At 33.0% G+C, this 18,197-nt stretch overlaps 10 protein-coding genes across 10 annotated transcripts, besides 15 other annotated features; 5 read left to right on the top strand and 5 right to left on the bottom strand.

Annotated features, from left to right (window-relative positions):
• Positions 1 to 531: 531 nt before the first annotated feature.
• Positions 532 to 594: a sequence feature (Signal peptide predicted for TA16685 by SignalP 2.0 HMM (Signal peptide probability 0.999, signal anchor probability 0.000) with cleavage site probability 0.755 between residues 21 and 22).
• Positions 532 to 3,468, top strand: TA16685 (polymorphic antigen precursor-like protein, putative; the record flags this gene model as incomplete). Its single annotated transcript, XM_948695.1, has 1 exon — positions 532 to 3,468. One exon carries the CDS (start codon positions 532 to 534, stop codon positions 3,466 to 3,468), a length of 2,937 nt encoding a protein of 978 aa, XP_953788.1.
• Positions 3,469 to 4,093: 625 nt separating this feature from the next.
• TA16710 (TFIIH subunit, Tf2b) lies at positions 4,094 to 6,096 on the top strand (the record flags this gene model as incomplete). Its single annotated transcript, XM_948694.1, has 2 exons — positions 4,094 to 4,936; positions 5,002 to 6,096. 2 exons carry the CDS (start codon positions 4,094 to 4,096, stop codon positions 6,094 to 6,096), a joined length of 1,938 nt encoding a protein of 645 aa, XP_953787.1.
• A 91-nt stretch (positions 6,097 to 6,187) lies between these two features.
• Positions 6,188 to 7,272, bottom strand: TA16715 (uncharacterized protein; the record flags this gene model as incomplete). The annotated part of the gene is made up of 4 exons (XM_948693.1): positions 6,188 to 6,544; positions 6,721 to 6,918; positions 6,962 to 7,048; positions 7,195 to 7,272. The coding sequence occupies 4 exons, from the start codon at positions 7,270 to 7,272 to the stop codon at positions 6,188 to 6,190; spliced, it is 720 nt and encodes a 239-aa protein (XP_953786.1).
• Positions 7,273 to 7,822: 550 nt separating this feature from the next.
• Positions 7,823 to 8,836, top strand: TA16720 (uncharacterized protein; the record flags this gene model as incomplete). Its single annotated transcript, XM_948692.1, has 4 exons — positions 7,823 to 8,049; positions 8,196 to 8,385; positions 8,438 to 8,563; positions 8,606 to 8,836. The coding sequence occupies 4 exons, from the start codon at positions 7,823 to 7,825 to the stop codon at positions 8,834 to 8,836; spliced, it is 774 nt and encodes a 257-aa protein (XP_953785.1).
• Positions 8,711 to 8,779: a sequence feature (1 probable transmembrane helix predicted for TA16720 by TMHMM2.0 at aa 217-239).
• Positions 8,837 to 8,892: 56 nt separating the features above from the next.
• Positions 8,893 to 9,173, top strand: TA16725 (U6 snRNA-associated Sm-lke protein, putative; the record flags this gene model as incomplete). The annotated part of the gene is made up of 2 exons (XM_948691.1): positions 8,893 to 8,980; positions 9,031 to 9,173. 2 exons carry the CDS (start codon positions 8,893 to 8,895, stop codon positions 9,171 to 9,173), a joined length of 231 nt encoding a protein of 76 aa, XP_953784.1.
• A 146-nt stretch (positions 9,174 to 9,319) lies between these two features.
• On the bottom strand, positions 9,320 to 10,363 carry TA16730 (phosphoribosyl pyrophosphate synthetase, putative; the record flags this gene model as incomplete). The annotated part of the gene is made up of 2 exons (XM_948690.1): positions 9,320 to 9,934; positions 10,001 to 10,363. 2 exons carry the CDS (start codon positions 10,361 to 10,363, stop codon positions 9,320 to 9,322), a joined length of 978 nt encoding a protein of 325 aa, XP_953783.1.
• A 167-nt stretch (positions 10,364 to 10,530) lies between these two features.
• On the bottom strand, positions 10,531 to 13,761 carry TA16735 (uncharacterized protein; the record flags this gene model as incomplete). Its single annotated transcript, XM_948689.1, has 1 exon — positions 10,531 to 13,761. The coding sequence occupies one exon, from the start codon at positions 13,759 to 13,761 to the stop codon at positions 10,531 to 10,533; it is 3,231 nt and encodes a 1,076-aa protein (XP_953782.1).
• Positions 11,404 to 11,472: a sequence feature (11 probable transmembrane helices predicted for TA16735 by TMHMM2.0 at aa 12-31, 41-61, 68-90, 94-113, 126-148, 158-180, 237-259, 279-301, 308-325, 340-362 and 764-786).
• Positions 12,676 to 12,744: a sequence feature (11 probable transmembrane helices predicted for TA16735 by TMHMM2.0 at aa 12-31, 41-61, 68-90, 94-113, 126-148, 158-180, 237-259, 279-301, 308-325, 340-362 and 764-786).
• Positions 12,787 to 12,840: a sequence feature (11 probable transmembrane helices predicted for TA16735 by TMHMM2.0 at aa 12-31, 41-61, 68-90, 94-113, 126-148, 158-180, 237-259, 279-301, 308-325, 340-362 and 764-786).
• Positions 12,859 to 12,927: a sequence feature (11 probable transmembrane helices predicted for TA16735 by TMHMM2.0 at aa 12-31, 41-61, 68-90, 94-113, 126-148, 158-180, 237-259, 279-301, 308-325, 340-362 and 764-786).
• Positions 12,985 to 13,053: a sequence feature (11 probable transmembrane helices predicted for TA16735 by TMHMM2.0 at aa 12-31, 41-61, 68-90, 94-113, 126-148, 158-180, 237-259, 279-301, 308-325, 340-362 and 764-786).
• Positions 13,222 to 13,290: a sequence feature (11 probable transmembrane helices predicted for TA16735 by TMHMM2.0 at aa 12-31, 41-61, 68-90, 94-113, 126-148, 158-180, 237-259, 279-301, 308-325, 340-362 and 764-786).
• Positions 13,318 to 13,386: a sequence feature (11 probable transmembrane helices predicted for TA16735 by TMHMM2.0 at aa 12-31, 41-61, 68-90, 94-113, 126-148, 158-180, 237-259, 279-301, 308-325, 340-362 and 764-786).
• Positions 13,423 to 13,482: a sequence feature (11 probable transmembrane helices predicted for TA16735 by TMHMM2.0 at aa 12-31, 41-61, 68-90, 94-113, 126-148, 158-180, 237-259, 279-301, 308-325, 340-362 and 764-786).
• Positions 13,492 to 13,560: a sequence feature (11 probable transmembrane helices predicted for TA16735 by TMHMM2.0 at aa 12-31, 41-61, 68-90, 94-113, 126-148, 158-180, 237-259, 279-301, 308-325, 340-362 and 764-786).
• Positions 13,579 to 13,641: a sequence feature (11 probable transmembrane helices predicted for TA16735 by TMHMM2.0 at aa 12-31, 41-61, 68-90, 94-113, 126-148, 158-180, 237-259, 279-301, 308-325, 340-362 and 764-786).
• Positions 13,651 to 13,761: a sequence feature (Signal anchor predicted for TA16735 by SignalP 2.0 HMM (Signal peptide probability 0.004, signal anchor probability 0.936) with cleavage site probability 0.001 between residues 37 and 38).
• Positions 13,669 to 13,728: a sequence feature (11 probable transmembrane helices predicted for TA16735 by TMHMM2.0 at aa 12-31, 41-61, 68-90, 94-113, 126-148, 158-180, 237-259, 279-301, 308-325, 340-362 and 764-786).
• Positions 13,762 to 14,402: 641 nt separating the features above from the next.
• TA16740 (uncharacterized protein) lies at positions 14,403 to 15,134 on the bottom strand (the record flags this gene model as incomplete). The annotated part of the gene is made up of 1 exon (XM_948688.1): positions 14,403 to 15,134. The coding sequence occupies one exon, from the start codon at positions 15,132 to 15,134 to the stop codon at positions 14,403 to 14,405; it is 732 nt and encodes a 243-aa protein (XP_953781.1).
• Positions 15,135 to 15,866: 732 nt separating this feature from the next.
• TA16745 (DNA repair protein (RAD10)) lies at positions 15,867 to 16,605 on the bottom strand (the record flags this gene model as incomplete). Its single annotated transcript, XM_948687.1, has 3 exons — positions 15,867 to 15,925; positions 15,976 to 16,493; positions 16,532 to 16,605. The coding sequence occupies 3 exons, from the start codon at positions 16,603 to 16,605 to the stop codon at positions 15,867 to 15,869; spliced, it is 651 nt and encodes a 216-aa protein (XP_953780.1).
• Positions 16,606 to 16,777: 172 nt separating this feature from the next.
• Positions 16,778 to 16,846: a sequence feature (Signal peptide predicted for TA16750 by SignalP 2.0 HMM (Signal peptide probability 0.739, signal anchor probability 0.018) with cleavage site probability 0.560 between residues 23 and 24).
• Positions 16,778 to 17,793, top strand: TA16750 (uncharacterized protein; the record flags this gene model as incomplete). Its single annotated transcript, XM_948686.1, has 7 exons — positions 16,778 to 16,867; positions 16,898 to 17,002; positions 17,033 to 17,075; positions 17,106 to 17,178; positions 17,207 to 17,304; positions 17,356 to 17,423; positions 17,455 to 17,793. The coding sequence occupies 7 exons, from the start codon at positions 16,778 to 16,780 to the stop codon at positions 17,791 to 17,793; spliced, it is 816 nt and encodes a 271-aa protein (XP_953779.1).
• Between the last annotated feature and the right edge of the window lie 404 nt (positions 17,794 to 18,197).

The following is an 18,197-nucleotide window of genomic DNA, read 5'->3' as shown; positions in this document are numbered from 1 at the left end:
GGCATTAAATAGTGTACTATGATTAAAATGGAATATTTTAAAATAATTAGACAAGATAATAATAAAAAAATTAATTATTTCAAATAAACAGTATAAATTTTTAATATTTGTCAATGGAAGATAGTTAAAAAGGGAATTTATATTTTGTAGTGAAATGTGTAAATCAACAATGTCCAAATATTGTCTAAACGGCCATTATTTACTTATTAAATTATTTCAACAATTTCAAGATTTTTTATTCATTCAATTTAACGGCAACATTCCTTACACATCTCAGATTTAGACAACCTTCTATTCGTGATTTACATTAGATGTGTAGTAGGGTGCATTGTATTATAGGAAATCCTTTACACATTCAAATCACGCGTGAGCCCTAGTTAGACATTGTTCATAATTTGTGCACCAGGGTGTCCTCAATTGGATATGTGTTAGACAAAAACCAAGAGTGTGCAGGAATACTTCCCCATACCTTAAGTTATTTAGACAATCATTTTATCTTTATTTTATTTATATATTGTTAGCCATATTGAAATGAGGCTAATTTACTTTTTGTTCTTTTTATTTGGTCTTTTTTCCAATTCATTTGTTGGAGCAGACTCTGTTTTAGACTTAGACTTTTACGACTCTGAAAAGGTGTATCATTCTTCATCACTACAAAATAATTACTCAGTTGAAGTTTTCCACCCAAACGAAGGCAAATTTACAGATGTAACTGCCTTAGGTTCTTCAATGGTTAGAAACGGTGATGTATCGAAGGTTGTCTGCTACTCTGTAAACGGTTTATGTCAGTTAGTACAGCTTTTCACAGATTCTTCTGATGCTCCATCCGGTTATTTTGAGAGATCAACAACATATTTTGAAAGCGTTGAAAGTTCAAAATTTGCAGATGATTTGAACAATCTTAAACTTGGTACCTATAAACCAAAATTATTTTTTCTTTTGAATCTTACCAACAAAAATAACCCTAGAGGCCTTTATTCAGTTGAAGAAAATGTTGCAGATGGCGTTGATACCAATGTATTCACCTCTCTTTTCCAACAAAATCTAGTTTCCGAGTTATTTTGTGGAGATGATAGAGTTTTCATGTCTCTTACTGATCACGCTGTGAAAGTAACAGCCAGCAAAAAGGGTGGAGATTTTGTTTTGCTAAAAGTTGATACTGTTAATAATGATGTTAGTGGTACAAAATTTTACACTAAGGATAACAACGTGTGGCATCCTGTTGACCTTCCTCGTTACAATGAACTTCTTAGATCATTGCATCCTGAACCTGCTGTGGAAGATCTTACATTGGATGTAAATGCACCTGAAGACGGTAAGTACCATGTTAAAAGGGAGTACGATAGAGGGTTAACAAGTGTCACATACAGCCCTCTACCAAGATTTCACCTTGTTAATGTAAGGGCTGGTGATGAAGATTTATGGAGTGGTAAATTTGGTAGAGCCACTGAGGTCCTTTCAGTGCTTTTAAGTGATCAAGTGGTCTCTGTAAGAGTAACATCCTTATTAGCTTCTTACAAATCGTTTCATCATTTCAACAAAGTTGATGGGAAATTCGTTGAGGCAACTGAAAAAGAATTCTGGGACAATCTAGAAAAACTTCGACAAGCTACAGAGGAATCCCGAGCTGAACCGGAACAACCCACACCACATACTCTTGATTTATCTAATCCAAGTGGTGACTTCGATGTGAAACTCTCATCAGAACAAGGTGTTACATATAAAAGGTTTACTCCCAAAGTTGGAGTTGTTGTTTCAAAGGTGGTTCTTGGCACACAAAATCTGTGGGACCCTCAAGCTGGTACAACATTACAATACGTTAATGTTTACCTTAATAAACAAGGACTTCCCTCAGCATACATGTTGTATGCAGTTGGGCCGGGTAACAAAAAGGTAGTTGATTCCAAGTATGACGTTGGAAACAATCTCTGGTGGTTTTTGCACCCTTCACAATTGAAAGATCACCTTAAAGGTCTACGTGATGCTCCAACATTGGATCACTCCCTAGAACTTAATCTTGGGCCGGACGTTGTGTTGGATCATACTACGGTTGATGAATTTTCTACTCTTGGTGTGGGAACTACTTCTTACACTGCGGAAGACCAATACTACTTCAGTAAGGTTACTTGGAATGGTGAACTTGTATTCGAAAAAACTGATGGAACTGAACTCTCTCCAGTCAATGTTAGGTTATTCAAAGACGCTGGTGGTGATTATAAATTATTAGAGCTTGGAGGTTTCCTTCCAAACGGAGAATACAAGACAGAATATTTTAATTGGGATGGCTCAAAATTCGCTGCCCTTGACAGTAAAGCCAAATTCCTTAAGGCTTTTGACGCATTGAGTGGTTCTGTTGTGTCAGGAGCATGGTTTTCACCAGAAGAATCAGTGGAATCTGGAGAAGAAGCTGGACCTAGTGTTGTTGTTTATAACCTAGATACAAGCGATTTCGATCCTCAACGTGTTTCACATGCTGCTGGAGCTGAAAACGGATATTATTTCGATTCCTACGTTCCAAAAGATAATTTCTTATTTGGTGATGTCAAGGGTCCAGGCGGTTTCTCCTATTTGCATAGGGGTGCTAGATTTGTAACTCTTGCAAAGTTCTACTCTGTACATGGAAAGTTTTTGGGCGCCGTTCTCAAAACTGTTGGTTCTTTGTATCGTACTCAAGAGTTAGTATATTACTATACATTTGAAAACAACAAATGGAGTTACAGCACAGATAAGAAACATTTCTCTGAAGTGTTGGCTTCTGAACTTAGATATTCTCCCGAAAGAAAGGAGGAACATGAGAGACTTCTTAGGGCTGAAGAAGATTTCGAGAAAACTATGGGTAAGGTTAGAGCTAAGGAGGAGAAGGAGAGGAAGAAGGAATTGGAAAAGCTTGAGAAGGAGGTTAAAAGAGAAGAAGATGAAGCAAAGAAACGAATGCTCGACAAGAAAACTTTGCTGTATACTCACATGGTGGATTTGGATAAAGAGGAACCACCAGAGTTGGAAAAGGTAGAATTACATACTCCTGAGGAGTTAGAGCACATGCAACAACCTTATGGAGAAGAAAAGTTTGTTGTAGAATCAGAATTGGTATACTATGACTTTAAAGCCCCCAAAGATAACACGTTGGTGCACACTAAAGACTTCCAATCCAATGGATTAGAGGCATTGGATGCCACTCCTGTAGCAGGTAAATTCTTCCATATTCTATCACTTAACGGAAGGAGACTTTGGGTCAGTACCTCTACAAGGAGGTGTACAAACCTACAGCTATTTTTTGAGGAAGGTAATGTAGTAGGCGCAGTCCTTAGAGTCACAGTCAGCAGAAATGGCAAACTGAAGGCAGGTGAAGATTACGACTACTTGTTCGTAACAGATGGAGAACTAAAGACAGTCGATGTTGAAGAATTTAATAAATTGGCAAATGTTAGGTTCCAGTCGGCAGCCCTCGCACAGTTGTCCAAATTATGAAATATCTATTCACCATCGCTCATTATAACCAGAAATCGACCTCAATTTCAAAAGGTACTATAATCAGATGTAAAATAGTCCTAAACCATAATGGTTAATGATAAGAAAAGCCTGTGTTTAATAATGTACAATAAAGAGTACAATCTAATAATACAGTATAATCCACTAATGGATCACTAAAATCGAATGTAATATAATCTTTAAGAATAATATGGCTTAGTAACACTTACATTGGTATATTATTCCATCTCATATATATTGGCTTGAATTATATATAGTAAATATGTTGTGAAAGTTATACACATAAATAAATTGGTGTAAATAATGAAAACAAATCATTTATTTATATAAGTTGAATGAAATTAATCTGGATTGGAACCCTGTTTTACAGATTAATTTGAAGAATCCTCTTATGCTTGAAAAGTTCCCCATTCAAGGATAAATTCTATAAAATCCGAAATAGTTAGTTACTATTTTCAATGAGTTTTTATTATTTTTAAATATATATACCAAAATATCGCAATTGTGACTTTAAATAACAATATTCTCACATATTTCATAATACACATTAAATAACCATTGTATCATAGAATTAATAAAAGTTAACATAGAATTTTATGTTTTAATGTCTGAAGTTCTCGAAAATGACCAAACAGAAGAAGAAGAATCTGAAGCTCAGTCAATAATTGAAGAGAATTTTTTTAATTATCTCAAAGAATTAGATGAACAAGTATGGGAAAGATTATTTCGAGTTAAAGCATGCCTAGTAGCACTGTTTAGAAGTCTAGGAGAATTGGAAAAGTTAATTATATTCAGATTATTGTACATTGACCAGTCAATAAGCGAAAAGCCACTCAGACTATGGATGCGTGCCCACTCAATAGCAGACTTGAAGCACTCACTTACATTATTACAATCATACAAAATTATTACAGTGTTAGAAAACACGACAAATGACGAAAAACAACAGTATAAGCTCAATGATGGTTTTAAAAATGGATTCGTGACACTCCTATCAGATGATTCTAGTTATAAATATTCATACGAGTTAGTTAAACTTGAATCTATTTTGGTTTCATCAACAAAAACAAAAGAACCGACCAAAAATTCTAACAATTCATATCATGATACTGTCACAGAAGATCACGTAAGTAAAACGGCAGAAAAGGCTGTTGAAAATACGACTGAAGAATTGACTGAAGAAACGCCTAGGAACAAGAATAAAAGTCTTATTACGCTGGATGACCTGGTGAAACACGCGAAACTAAAGTTGGACTTTATCCTGCTATTTCTTGTATCACCAGAAGCGAGAAAAGGCACGATGCTGGTTAACAAGATATTGAGGAAAATCAAAAGACTGAAGAAACAGTCAGATGAAACCAAAAACGATAAAAAAATCGAAAATTTAGAAGCCAAGTTTAATAGGCTCTCGAAAAATTCAGGTGTAATAAGTCAGGATTTATTACAGGTACGTGTTTTGTATTTATTTTAAGATTTGTAACTTAAATATAATTACATTAACGACGCTAATAGATATTGAGGAGGTTTGGAATGGTAGACCCAGCGAAGAAGAATTACAAAAGCTCCAAGACAGTAGGAACGAAGATGAGTAGACAGACATTGAGTTGGTTATTGAAGGACGTGACAAGTCAGATGACGTCACTGTTGGTTGGTCATTTGCAGAACCTGGATAACGGGTACCTGACAAACTGTAAGTCAATGAATAGGAGCTCAGAGGACTCTAAAAAATCATCTTTGGAGTTAAAGGAAGCGTCCATGAAGACAGTAACAGAATCAGTTGAACTTTTATTGTCACTGTCCCAAGCTAGTTGTGGAGATTGTTTCTCAACAGAGGGATTAACAAAGACCCAAATCAGACTGTTAAGACTTCTAAACGAACTGGGAATAGTTTATTACAAGAACCCTAAAAAGTTCTATTTGTACGATTTATCATATATCGTGGGAAAAACAAACACAAACAGTGTTCTGCCCAATAGCAAGGACCTTGATATAAGTATAAAGGCAGGTAACGACAGTAGAATCATAGTACAGAGTAATTTCAAAGTGTATGTGTATACAGCAAGCCCACTGCAAATCAGTGTTTTGAGTCATTTGTGTGAACTTCAAGCAAGAACACCAAATCTGGTTGTAGGAGTTTTAACTAGAGAGAGTGTACAGTCAGCATTTAAGTCGGGAATTACCTCAAAAGAGATTATCAGATTCTTGTCACCAAATGGTATGAATTCATCAATTGGAAGCCAGGAAAATACGTTACTTAATTCATCATTCACCTACAGCATACCAGAAAATGTGTGCAGACAACTCAAAATGTGGGAGTCTGAAAGGGATAGAATAGAGTTATGTCCATCAATAGTGTTCAAAAGGTGGGACCAAGATTTTATGCCTGATCTTTTTCAGAGAACAGTAAGGTGGGCTCAGAGTAAGAGGTATGAACTCTTTTACACACAGTGGCCATCAGATCCGCACTCGCCAGAGTACCACGAGTGGATATCCAAGGAAAAGTATCTAGCATGTAACCTTGAGTTTAAAGAAGAAGTAATTAATCAGATTAGGTTAATTCGAGCTGACATTTCAGCAGAAAGACAGGCCAAAATTAGTAGTGGATAGTAAAGAAATTTAATTAAATTGAAATAAACGTACTACATTAAGTTTAATTAAATCCAGATGGAGTTAAAATTATTAGTGGAATGTTAAATCTTTATTGTATTAGTCTACTAAACTTTCTAAATTCATCAAAGTTGTTCTGCCACCGCTCACGATCCTCACGAGACTTGAAAGTGAAGGTGTATACTACATTTGATACAGTGATTTCAAGTTGGTTAATGTTATGGGAAGTGGTCTTAACCTGACTAACTTGAGAAACAGGAAGCTCCTTCACAACCTTGCCAGGCTCCTCACCACTTTTGGTAGGCGTGGAAATCTCAAGTTTCAGCCCATCATCACTACAGTTAACTATGAACTTCCCTGATTTGTCAGGAGACTTCACTTTAACTTTCTGGTAAAGATTACCCTGGAAAACACTGACACGTTCTGCCCTCAATTCCTTGGAAGGCCTCTGAATAATTGAAATAAAATTTTGAATGAGATAAGAATAGAATAATATAAGAATAGAATAAAAGGAATATAATAACTAATAGGGATGTTATAATGTAAAATATCTAGATTTTCTATTAATTAGAAGGATAAGGAATATTTTCTACTAAATAAATGGATAAGGAAAATGGATCTAACAATCTTTTCTTCCTTATGGCTATGATCCTCAAAAACTTCCTCATTAGTCCCATCACCAAACATTTGAGCAAGCCTCGGAGGATAAGTTGGACGCCTTAACTTTTTACGCTCGCCTTCCTTTTTCTTCTCTTTGGTTGGCCTCTGCAAAGAGTGCTCGACCTTTGAAGGGGGTAAATCTACTGAACTCTGCCCTGTAACCTGTAATCAAGTCATATTAAAGTTGATATAATTACATTTTAACCTTGTCTATGAGGAAATTGCTTTTAAATCCGAAGACGCAATCGTCCAAGTTCCACTTTATAAGTCCAGTGATAGAGGAATCATAGTTCTGAAGTAAAAATGAATAAAATCTGTATTAAAATAGTTGTGTAGTTGAATAAAAAGTTTGATTGAAGGAGAAGAATAGTTAAAAAATAAATAGAAATAAGATGATGAAAGGAATATTAAATGTACACGATAGAAATAATAACATACAGTGAAGATCTCAGCAGGAAAAAGAGGTTCACCAGTCGATCTGGAAGTTCCCTTTAAAGGAAGAATGGATTCTAACATTGCTTATATTTCACAGGAAAAATATTAAAGAAAACAATCTGAAATGGCGGGAAAATAAAAAACAACGACACGCAAGATGCAAGAGTGTGCAAAGAATGGTACATTTGAAATAATAAGGATATAATTCATATTTTATAAGTTAAAATTCTTTAAAATTAGGTTCATAAAATTATAAGGGTTGGAATTTAGAGATTCCTGGGGAATTATTAGATTTAGGGTCCTTGATACTAAAACAAAGGAAGAGTCAAAAAAGAGCTGATTTTAACACATTTTGCCAATTTTATGTATTATTGGTGTAAAAATAAATTTTTTAATGTTTTATGATTGGTTATTTAAATTTTATATTTTTTAATCATTGGTATAGGGGTGTACGAATGAGGACCCTATGCCTTAATATCTAAAATGATGTGAATCTCACTTTTTTATTTTATTAACTTATGTTTTCATGTTTTTTAAATTATATCTTTAATTTCCCTGTATTTTAGTGTATTTTTATTATAAAATCTGTCGCCCTTTGACACATCTATTTGTTTGCTATTTTAAGATATAAATGGCCACTTGGTTTAATAGTTTTGTGGATAATTTATCCGCAAAGAAACCCACTTCAGAACAGCCCAAACCTTCTCAGAATCAGCCAGGATGCCACATTTATGCCATAGTTGTCATGAGACATTTTGCATCTAAAGAAGCTTGCAGACTTTCAGCAGAATATGACTTCTCGCCACTCCCAATGTACATTTCTAAAATCTCCAGAGAAGTTACAGACCTAGTTTCAAGGTAATTGCCATTTACACATAAACTTTATTTCTGTTCATTATTATATTTTCCTCATAATCTCATTTTATTCATACATAACCAGATTAAAACTATTAAATAATTAGTATTGTAACTATATTTATTGTTTGGAAATTAATTTAATTTAGAACTTGTGCCCAGGAGGCATTCCCAGATCAGTCCAAAGGTGTTGTTATGGAAAATAATATGGGAACCTTTTACGTAAAGGCGACCAATTGTCCACCTCCAAACCAACTTGTTTTCATTGCCGCAGTTAATAATGAATGTACAAAATACCAAGCTTTACAATTTTTACACGAAGCTATTCAAATTTATAAGGTAACATTAACTAATAAGATCACAAATGTAATGGAATCATTTATTAATTTAGCCTGCTGGAAACGTTGTTAGAGATAACGTAGGAGATGCTCTAAGGCATCCTGAATTGAGATCACTCATGTTAAAGTACAAGGGGAAAAGGGACGTACTTCTGGACGCTCAAACAAAACTCGACGAGGTAGAGTTCACACATTTACCTTCTTAAAAATTATGGTTTTAGACGAAAATGATTGTGATGGATACACTTGATGGTCTAATTAATCGTCAGGGAAATTTAGACGAACTTATCGCAAAAAGCCACGATATGACCCAGAGCACGGCAAAACTCATGAGGTTATTAATCTCTACACAGATATTTATTAAAATAAATATTATTATTTATTTTAATTTTATTTTTGATTATAAAACAATTTTAGGGATGCCAGAAGGAGGAACAGTTGTTGTCGTATGATGTGATCCCCAGCACACTAATTTTTACTGTAAATTTACATTTTATTTCTATGATTCATGGAAAATAGTTCACCGAGTGCATATATTAGTAGTATTACCCGTAAACCTGTCCTTGTCAAGCTGAACAATGGATCTGATTTTACGGGTAATTATTATTTAGGAATCCAACTTTATTTACATCTAAATTTCTCTTAGGAACTCTGGCTAGTCTAGATGAGAGAATGAACCTAGCAATGGAGAACACTTGTGAATATCTCGACGGAGTTTTGGTAAAATCTTACGGGGACGCGTTTATCAGGGGCAATAACGGTATTTTTAAATTATATATCAACTTTTGACTATTTTTAATTTTTTTTAACAATAAGTTTCAGTTTACTATATTAGCCACGACCCTAAAGCTCAACAATCATGAACATTTGATCTGATATAAATTTATAACACTTAATCTCATATAAATTCATAAACATTCATTTTAAAATTTTGTTTATGGCTGATTCTTTAGCAAATTTGCCAAGAATTCTGAAGTGTCAAGTACTACGACCTTAGAAGAGTTAGTTACAGCTTCAGGCTGCTGTATCGAGTTAGTGACAACAACCTTCTCAAAATGTGAATTGTTAATTCTTTCAATAGCAGGCCCTGAAAAGAGACCATGTGTAACAAAAGCATACACCTTCAGTGCTCCCCGCTCCTTCAATAACTCAGCTGCTTTGACTATTGTTCCTGCTGTATCAATCATGTCATCAACTAATATAACGTTCATCCCTTCTACCGATCCACTTATATACACAGAATCCACTTTGTTTGCTTCTGATCGGGTTTTATAAACTAGGGCTGTTGTTGCCAACAATTCAGGTTTATCCTTCAGAATAGCATTGTATTCTTGTGTGAAATTGAGAGCCCTTTTTTGAGCTCCAGCATCAGGAGCCACCACTACTACGTTGTGTAGGTTTAAAGCCAAAAAGTATTTTACAGCTACTGAGTGTACTAAATGCGATTCAAATAACGTATGATTATAGAAGCCTGAGCAGACAACCGAGTGAATATCCAGCGTGATTAACCTCTGAAGTCCAACTGCTTGTAGAAGAAGGGCAACATCAGCCTAGAAATTGTAAAGAAATTTAGAAATATGATGGTATTTAATTAAATATGAATAAATAGTGATTACTGATGAAATTGGAGAGCCTTTGGTATGTTTATCAGTCTGCCTTGAATAACATAAATATGGCACAACGGCAGTGATTGTGCTTGCACCTGCCCTTTTGGCCGTTGAAACCATAAGCAGAAGCTCCATGAGTGAATCGTTTGCAGGTGGCTGTGTAGAGTGAAGAATCACAACGTTTGAGTTAAACAAATCATCACCCATGTCCAAGCTTATTTCACCATCAGCGAATCTTGAAAGTTTAAAATCAGTCAATTTCACCACAAGTTTGGAAGTTATGGATTCAGCAAGATCTTTTGAGTAACTTCCAGTGAAATAGAGGGTTTTCACCTCTTCTGAAGATTTTGTTGATGGGAAATAAGAAACCATGTTAGAAGATATATTAGTATGTATAATAAATGTAAATAACTTATGGAATTATAATAGATTAATCAATTATGAAGCAATGAATGGGGAATATAAATTAAAAATGTGTATCAATAAATATTTTTATATTAAATTATTTTAAATCCCTGTGTGTATAATTTTAAAATTTATTATTTGATTTTATCAATTAAAAATATTTTGGTTCCCTTGTTAAACTTCTTTTCGTCAAACACAACTTCATCGAAAGCTCCCTGAACATACTTTCCAAACATGTTTACCCAGGTTTTTATGCTTGGAAAATCCTCTAAGAATATTGTCCAGTCGAAGAATATAATTTCTGTATCAATCCACTCCTCAAGGTGACCTATTCTATTGTTCCACATGTCAATATAATGCTGTAGTCTTTCATCTAATGACTCTGGAAATTGTTTTTCTTTAAATTCAATTTCTCCTTCGTACAGATCCAAATAGTTTTCTAAATTGTAAAGAGCACTTGACCATGTATCTTTTCTTGACTTGGCAATTGACATGTATGCTTTAAGTCCAATGCCATATTCACTCAAACCCGCTACTCCAAACTTAGACTCATATGTAATCTGATTAATTCTATTTGACATTTTCATTCTATAGTATTTGTACTCCTTTTCCCATACATACTCCCAATTTACAAAAAAAATTTGGATTCTAATGAACATCTCCATGACATATGTGTAAATTAATCCTAGGCAACAACTCCATTTAATCATCTCAATTTTTGTCTTAAGAATAAATACTGGATCGTTCAGAAGCTTAAATGACACTTCCTCCAGGTGATTTCTAAGGAATGTAAAATTAATTGGATCAAAGGTACATTCAAATAGTTTTATCATATGTTCTAATTGGCTATCGTATTCTTTACTCTCCAAACCTGAATTCATTAAAAACCCATCTATCCTATGTTTTACTCCATCTGCTGAATTCAGCTTATTCCTCTTAATTTTCTCTTTTATTGTCTCATATGATGTTACAGGATTAAAATCATAGTACTTTAATTCTTTGACTTTAACAGATGACATTATAAGGTAGGTGAAAATTAATATTAAGAAAAATAATATCCAGAAAATCGAAATCAGTTTGATCTTCACCGGTTTCATCGTCGTATCAAATGAGTTCTCTGGTGTTATTTTCAATTCGGCACAAATACAACAACAACACTTACCTGTTAGACAACAACTACAACTGGCCAAACTAGCTGGGCACTTACATTTTTCATATTCAGACTTTTCCGTTTTGCTAGAATATCCAACTATTACCCTTTGAAGAAGAACATTTGTACAGCAACATTGACCTTCTGGTTTCTTTTCACAACATTGTTTAATATTTTTGCAAAGCTTAATGACTTTTGGATTATCCCATTTTCTGGGATATTGGACAGGAGTTATTCTTAAAAGATCTTCACAAAATCGACAATGTAAGTCGACTTGGATGTCGGAATGACAACAATCTAATATAAAGATGCTATCTATATAAAATTCTGTTAATTGCTTTCGGTTTCTCTCAAAATTTGGAGTATTAACTGGGCTTATCTCTCTTATAAAACATTTCTGATTAAAGGTTTTGAAAAATAGGAATACTCTTGTACGATTACTTTTAACCAATTTTTTACAATTTTCACAACAACACAATTTAGTACAACCATTACAGGGGGGGTTACAACTGTTACATCTGCAACATTTGACACATATACAACAGCAATTAGAACCTGTAACACTACATGAACAAGTCCCGGTACTTCCGGAACCGGCGCAGTCTGAACATTGATTACAATTTTTGCCCTCAATTCTTACAGTTAATTGGCAATCATCACACGTGCTTGTTGTAACAGTTTCAATTTCATATATTCCACATAATCTCAAACAACCACACTTTTCTGTCTTGCAAGGGTTCTGACAACACTTCCCATCACACTTTACCTGAGAACATATTTCATTAATTTCTGTTTTTTCACCTTTTTGTACCAAAAGAATCGCATTCGATCCAGAAAGAGAATATTCCAAACTATTGTGTTCAGTGAACGATTTAGAACATGAAAATCTATTTAAATTAAAGGAGACAATACTAAATGTTAAATTGACTGTAATATTAATAGAACCTTTCTTCACAAGATTCACTTTCAATTTTGAAGTACATAAATCAGTTCGCGAACAATAGTACTCATTCCTCTCATTAAGTATTGCTGGATACCTACAATAGCATTGAGTAAGAAACTCGTCTCCACAACAAACAAATTCATTGTATTCTTTGTTCTTACAATTGTGAAAAGTATTTCTAATGATAACAAATAAATTGTAAGAGCAAACATATCCATTTAAAGTCGAATATATAATTACCATCAAGTAAATACCAATGTTAGGAAAATTTTTTAGAAAGAAGGAAAAACAACCCTCAATAATGAAACGAATACTAATATTAAATATATTAATAAAACAAAAGGCTAAATTTTCACTATATGAAGCTGGAAAAAGGATACCAATGTAGAACCCAAGTAAATGACAGGCAATTTCAAGCCTGGATAATGATCTAATTACATGAGGAGCGTATATGAAGTTTGAATTCCTGTTCAAATGGGCATCCATAACCGGAGATAAGGGTAAAAAGAATATAATAGAGAAAAAGAAACAAAAAATAGGGGAAAAATGCATTAAATAGTTAAGTATAGTCAAATAGATTTTATTATTTCCATTTTCATTGAACAAATCGTTGGTGATTCTTCTAGAATAAAATTCATACAATTGAGTGAATACTTTGGTACATAAATCAAAAGAAAATTGATCACTTTTAAATTCTATGGATTTAACTTGATCAAATGAAAGCCCGCCCTTCATAAACTTTATACATAGTGATATTAAACAGAAAGAGAATCTTGCGATACTCAATATTAACGATACTGACCTAGATTGTGACTCATAATCATATTTCGCAATCAAAATCCAACAGAAACTAGGCAATATCCTTGCTGATAATAAACCAGCGACGAATGCAAGTAGAAACTTAGCATTAGAAGAGTAGTGAACACATGCTTCAATGATCAGAAAGGTTGTTAAAAATCCTATTCCAATAGTGGTACACGTTGTGATCAGAACAGATGTTACTTTGAGCCAAACAAAACAAATCAACAAGGCCGGTAAATATAAATAATAATAATGAACTAGGTTGATGAAGTCATGGTAAGTTTTGTTATATAATATTAGGACCAATGTCAAAGTAACAAATGATGTGGATAACAATAGGTACCATTGAAAATTTGGCGAGGCCTTGGTCTGCGATATGAGAATGTAAAACTGTTCGGAACAAACAAGGCATGATAAGCCTAGAAAATAAGACTCCAAAAAATCTCCAGCATCTGGCACCCTTTTTTTCATCAGATTTGATGATTCATTTATCAAATCTTGAAACTACATTTTAAAATTTTTGTCAAATATTCAATACCAATAATAGCTACATTTGAGTTTATTAACAGGAATAAGGAAAAAAACAGCACTTCTTTCCCCATTGAATGATTTCTTCTCGATAACTTATTCTTTCAAATCACATTCATTTTTATTTCTCTAGAATAAGTTAGAAATTTTGTCCCTAACCTACTAAATACTTTTTAAATCATTCAGATCACTGCATTCTTGAATCGAGTTGATGAGAAATTAATGAATATTCATGTAAATATTTCGTATCTATACATTTACCAAACCTCAATTTATGTCATATTTCAACACAAATCAATACATTTATTTAACTATTTACAATTAAACTATAAAATTTTAAACATTTTGCTTTATAATTAATATTTAAGCTGTTCCACTGCCACAAAAGATCTTTTAAATGCAACAAATATTAATTAGAAAAGAAATACCACCCTTAAACTAGAATGAATTGACTTACATTTTTTATTATTTAGTTATTATATCCATATTAGATACCGATATTTATAATTAAGATAATATTTGGACCCAAACATGAGTTGATGAAATCATACAGTGCACACATAAATAACAGTATAAATAAAAAATTATACATAATTGAGTTGTAAGTATTTGCGATAATCAGGGTCAAAGAAGGCTCTGTTTGCAATTTGAGCAGATTGCAGCAACAAGTGCCTGGGAGTGATCTTGAATAGATTATTGTCGGAACCCCAAAGGGCCTCAGCGACAAAGGCTTCAGCCTCCTGAAGAAGGGAAATCTTGCAGTTTTTAGCGTTGAAATAAGTAGGTTTAGAGGTCGAGCTTACATTCTCGCCAGTTTCAACAGACCAATAAGTGTAATTAACAAAGTTCGAATCCACTGAACAAACGAAAGAGTCTTCATCAGAATCGCCACCAGCTTCACTGCTCAAGTTACTTATCAGTTCGAAGTCAGCATTAGGGTCATCTTGGGCATGGGAATCTAAATTGGCAGATGGAAGTACTTGGTCTTCAGTGCCTAATCTACTCAAGTTCGTGTAATATATAGGCTTGAGGGGAATTCCGATAGGATCGTCCTCCAATAAAATGTCAGAATATATGGTATTAAAGCTACAAAGTAAGTTAAATTTGCTTGAAAATCCATCTGAATTTTCGCTTAGGTATTTTTCAATATTTTTGAGGTTATTCGGGTCGGATACGCTGAACTTGGAGTCGGGAAAATTGTCCTTTGAAGACGATTCGGATCCGACATTATTTGGTTCTTTATAGTTAAGTGAATTTAAGAATCTATTTAAATTATTAAAAATTGCTGTCGCTTTGCTTCTCAGATCATTTTCCATGAAAATTCAGAATTTTCATCAATTTTGAGATCAGGAGGACGAATCCGTCTCTTATTGGATTCACAATTAATATTATAAATTATATTATTTCAAAAACAATGATGGATAATACTGGTATGTTAAAAATGAATAAAATGATTTTTAGATCAAACAATATCAGGTGAAACCAACTCAGTTCAATGCCCAGTTGGTGAACCAAAAGTTGAAGGTAAATAATGGAATATACAATTATTAGCTAAAATAGTTTATTAGCTTGAATAGATATATATTGTTTATTTAAAAACTTCACAAATCATTTATAAAAATAAAATATAAGTTAAAAAAAATTCATAGGTGTGTCGACTGTTACACAAGAAGTTAAAGTTCAGGTAAAGAAGCAACCAGAAGTTGGAAGAGCGGCTGTTTCACCCCCAGGAGGTAAATATACACCAAATAACCTATTAAATCCTATTGTTCTAAGCTAAATTTTCTTTAGATAAGGAAGACGAATACATCCCAGTTGTCGTTAGGAAGGACCCTGGAGGTGGCTCAACTTGTAAGTTAAATAACTATTAATCTGTTTTTTAGTCAGTTTCTACTAAAAGCTGAACAAGTGATTCCAGAATAACTTGGAAAATGCCATTAACAACATCATACATCTGTCGAAAGAACTACCAATGATTAATGTTATGTAATTAAATATGTAATATGTACCCAACTAAGTGTGTATTATTTAACTGTGTATATTATACTCTAGTAAAAATTGTTGGTGAAAGCAGCTGATAGAGCTTCAACTTTCTTCTGGCCAAGTCCTAAATTATATTTGTACCGTTATATTATTACTATGTTAATATATAATTACCTTTAATATCCATTACGGTTTTTGGATCAAAATGCATAATTTCCTTGAGGGTTTTATACTTTTCGCATATAAAATTTACGTCATTATTATTTAAGCTTCTTATATTAAGTAATAAGTTGGTTACTGACTCTCTGTGTGACATATATGTCTTTTTACTTATTGACTCTATTCCTCTGTAGCGGTTTAGATTCAATATTTCGACTATTGCGGCGCTCTCTCGAGCGTTCCAGCTCAACAGTATTTTACATCCATATCCGAACGTTATGGTTAACAAATTTACTATGGTCCATTGTAAATCCAAAAACTTACTTAATAGTTGATTATAATCGGAAACATCGATTTGACAAATAATAAACAAGTTTTTGATTTTATATTGCGACAACGATTCGAGTCTATTTTTTATGTAGTTAATGTTAACTCTGTGGTACTTGAGCGATAGAAAAAGCACGTAAATATCGCTGGAAATGATAAAATCCGGGGCGATGTCCCCTTCAATGTATGGAACATTTTTTATAAACCTATACATTAATGTATATAGGTTTATTTATGAATTTACCTCAAAATTGGATTCTTCCTTTGGCGTGGTGAAATTATCAGGTTATTATCGTCATTTATGGGCGTATTATTCATTACAAAGCAGTTGATTGTTTATAAAATTTATTTAAATGGCAGGAAAGCATATTTATTAATATTAATTAATAATTTACACAACACCCTATAAATTCGATGTTTTGTAATATTTTTCCATTAATACTCAAATGTGTAAATTATAACTTTGATAAATAAATATGTATAATAGAAAATGTTAATATTCCGATTTTTTATAAACAAATTTGTTCTGATTTATTTACTAAATGTGATCACACATTGTAGTCCTGATATCGCAAAATTGGTTTGTTTTTAGAAAAAATAAACTTTTCAGGAGGATGATCAGAGGATATTGATTGATAGTTTAAAGAGGAGTAAGGATTTCAAACACGAACTGGATCAGAATTTTAATTTTTTGGACAAAAACAACGACAAAAAGGTGAGATTGGCTTCTAATTTGAATCTTTAGAGTTTAAACTCCTTTTCCTCAACAATTCCAGTTGAAAATGAAGGTTTGTTGTCAAATAATTAACTTATTTTAGCCAATGTAACAATGTTTGAGACTAATTACTCTCCTCCTATAATAGTTCTTTTGCCTGAAGATTCATCCTCAAGGTAAGAACTTTGTAACTGACATTTATAGGGAGAAATGGGAGTATGCTGTAACTTTAAAATGTTTGGGCCAAAAAAACTTTGATGCCTTCACTAATATTCACAATACAAGGATGGCTAAGATGGCTTGTAATGAATTTAATTATCATATTTCGTAAAGGAATTAATCATTTATTTTAGCAATTTCTGGTACAACAGTTAAGGAGATAGGTGAAGAAATTAAAGAAACTGAACAAGAACTTCAAAAGGTATTATTATAACGGATCATTGATTTATTAGGTTCGAAAAGAACTTGAAGAGGTAACGGAAAAGCAAAAGGGACTTGGAACTGTTGGAAAAAATGATTATGCTAAAAAAACAAGACGATTGCATATAGAACATAACATTAAATTGTTAAAACAGGAGATTCACGTGATGGAAGTTAAGTTGGATAGGCTTAACAACAGACTCAAGTCTGCCATCCTATTTGGTAATAAGTCCGAAAATACAGAGAATTCTGAAAATTATAATGAAAATGATGAACAGAGTGATGAAATGGAAAATGAAGAGGGTGGACGAGATAATGAGGATGAAAATGGTGTTGAGGACAATGATGAGGAATACGATGAAGAAAATTAATAATAATTTAATTTAATTTAATTTTTATTTTAAATTATTTATTTTTGATAATTTTAGAGTATAAACTATGGAAGGTATGATACTTGATTCATTATAATTTTAATTTTAGAGACTAAGAGTACTTCTAAAATAGTTCATAGAACTAAAACAAAGCCAATTAAAAGTCAATTGGGAGACCCTGTCATGATAGTAGCTTCCGTTGGTTGCTTTTTTTCAGTATATCTCAGAGTACAGTTTTTATGTTATAATACTTTGTTCTAGCTATTTAAAATATTATTTATGTTGTGTAATGAAATTATTAGTCTCAATATTTATTGTTCGGATTTCTCTTGTTTCTTTTATCAATTTTTCTAACTTCAAAAAACGGCTCTTTTGGATTGGCCACACTAACCCCTTTCTACGGG

Source organism: Theileria annulata, chromosome 1 (assembly GCF_000003225.4).
Source record: "Theileria annulata chromosome 1, complete sequence, *** SEQUENCING IN PROGRESS ***".
NCBI classification, from domain to species: Eukaryota; Apicomplexa; class Aconoidasida; order Piroplasmida; family Theileriidae; genus Theileria; species Theileria annulata.
This window is presented reverse-complemented; position numbering and strand designations above follow the sequence as displayed.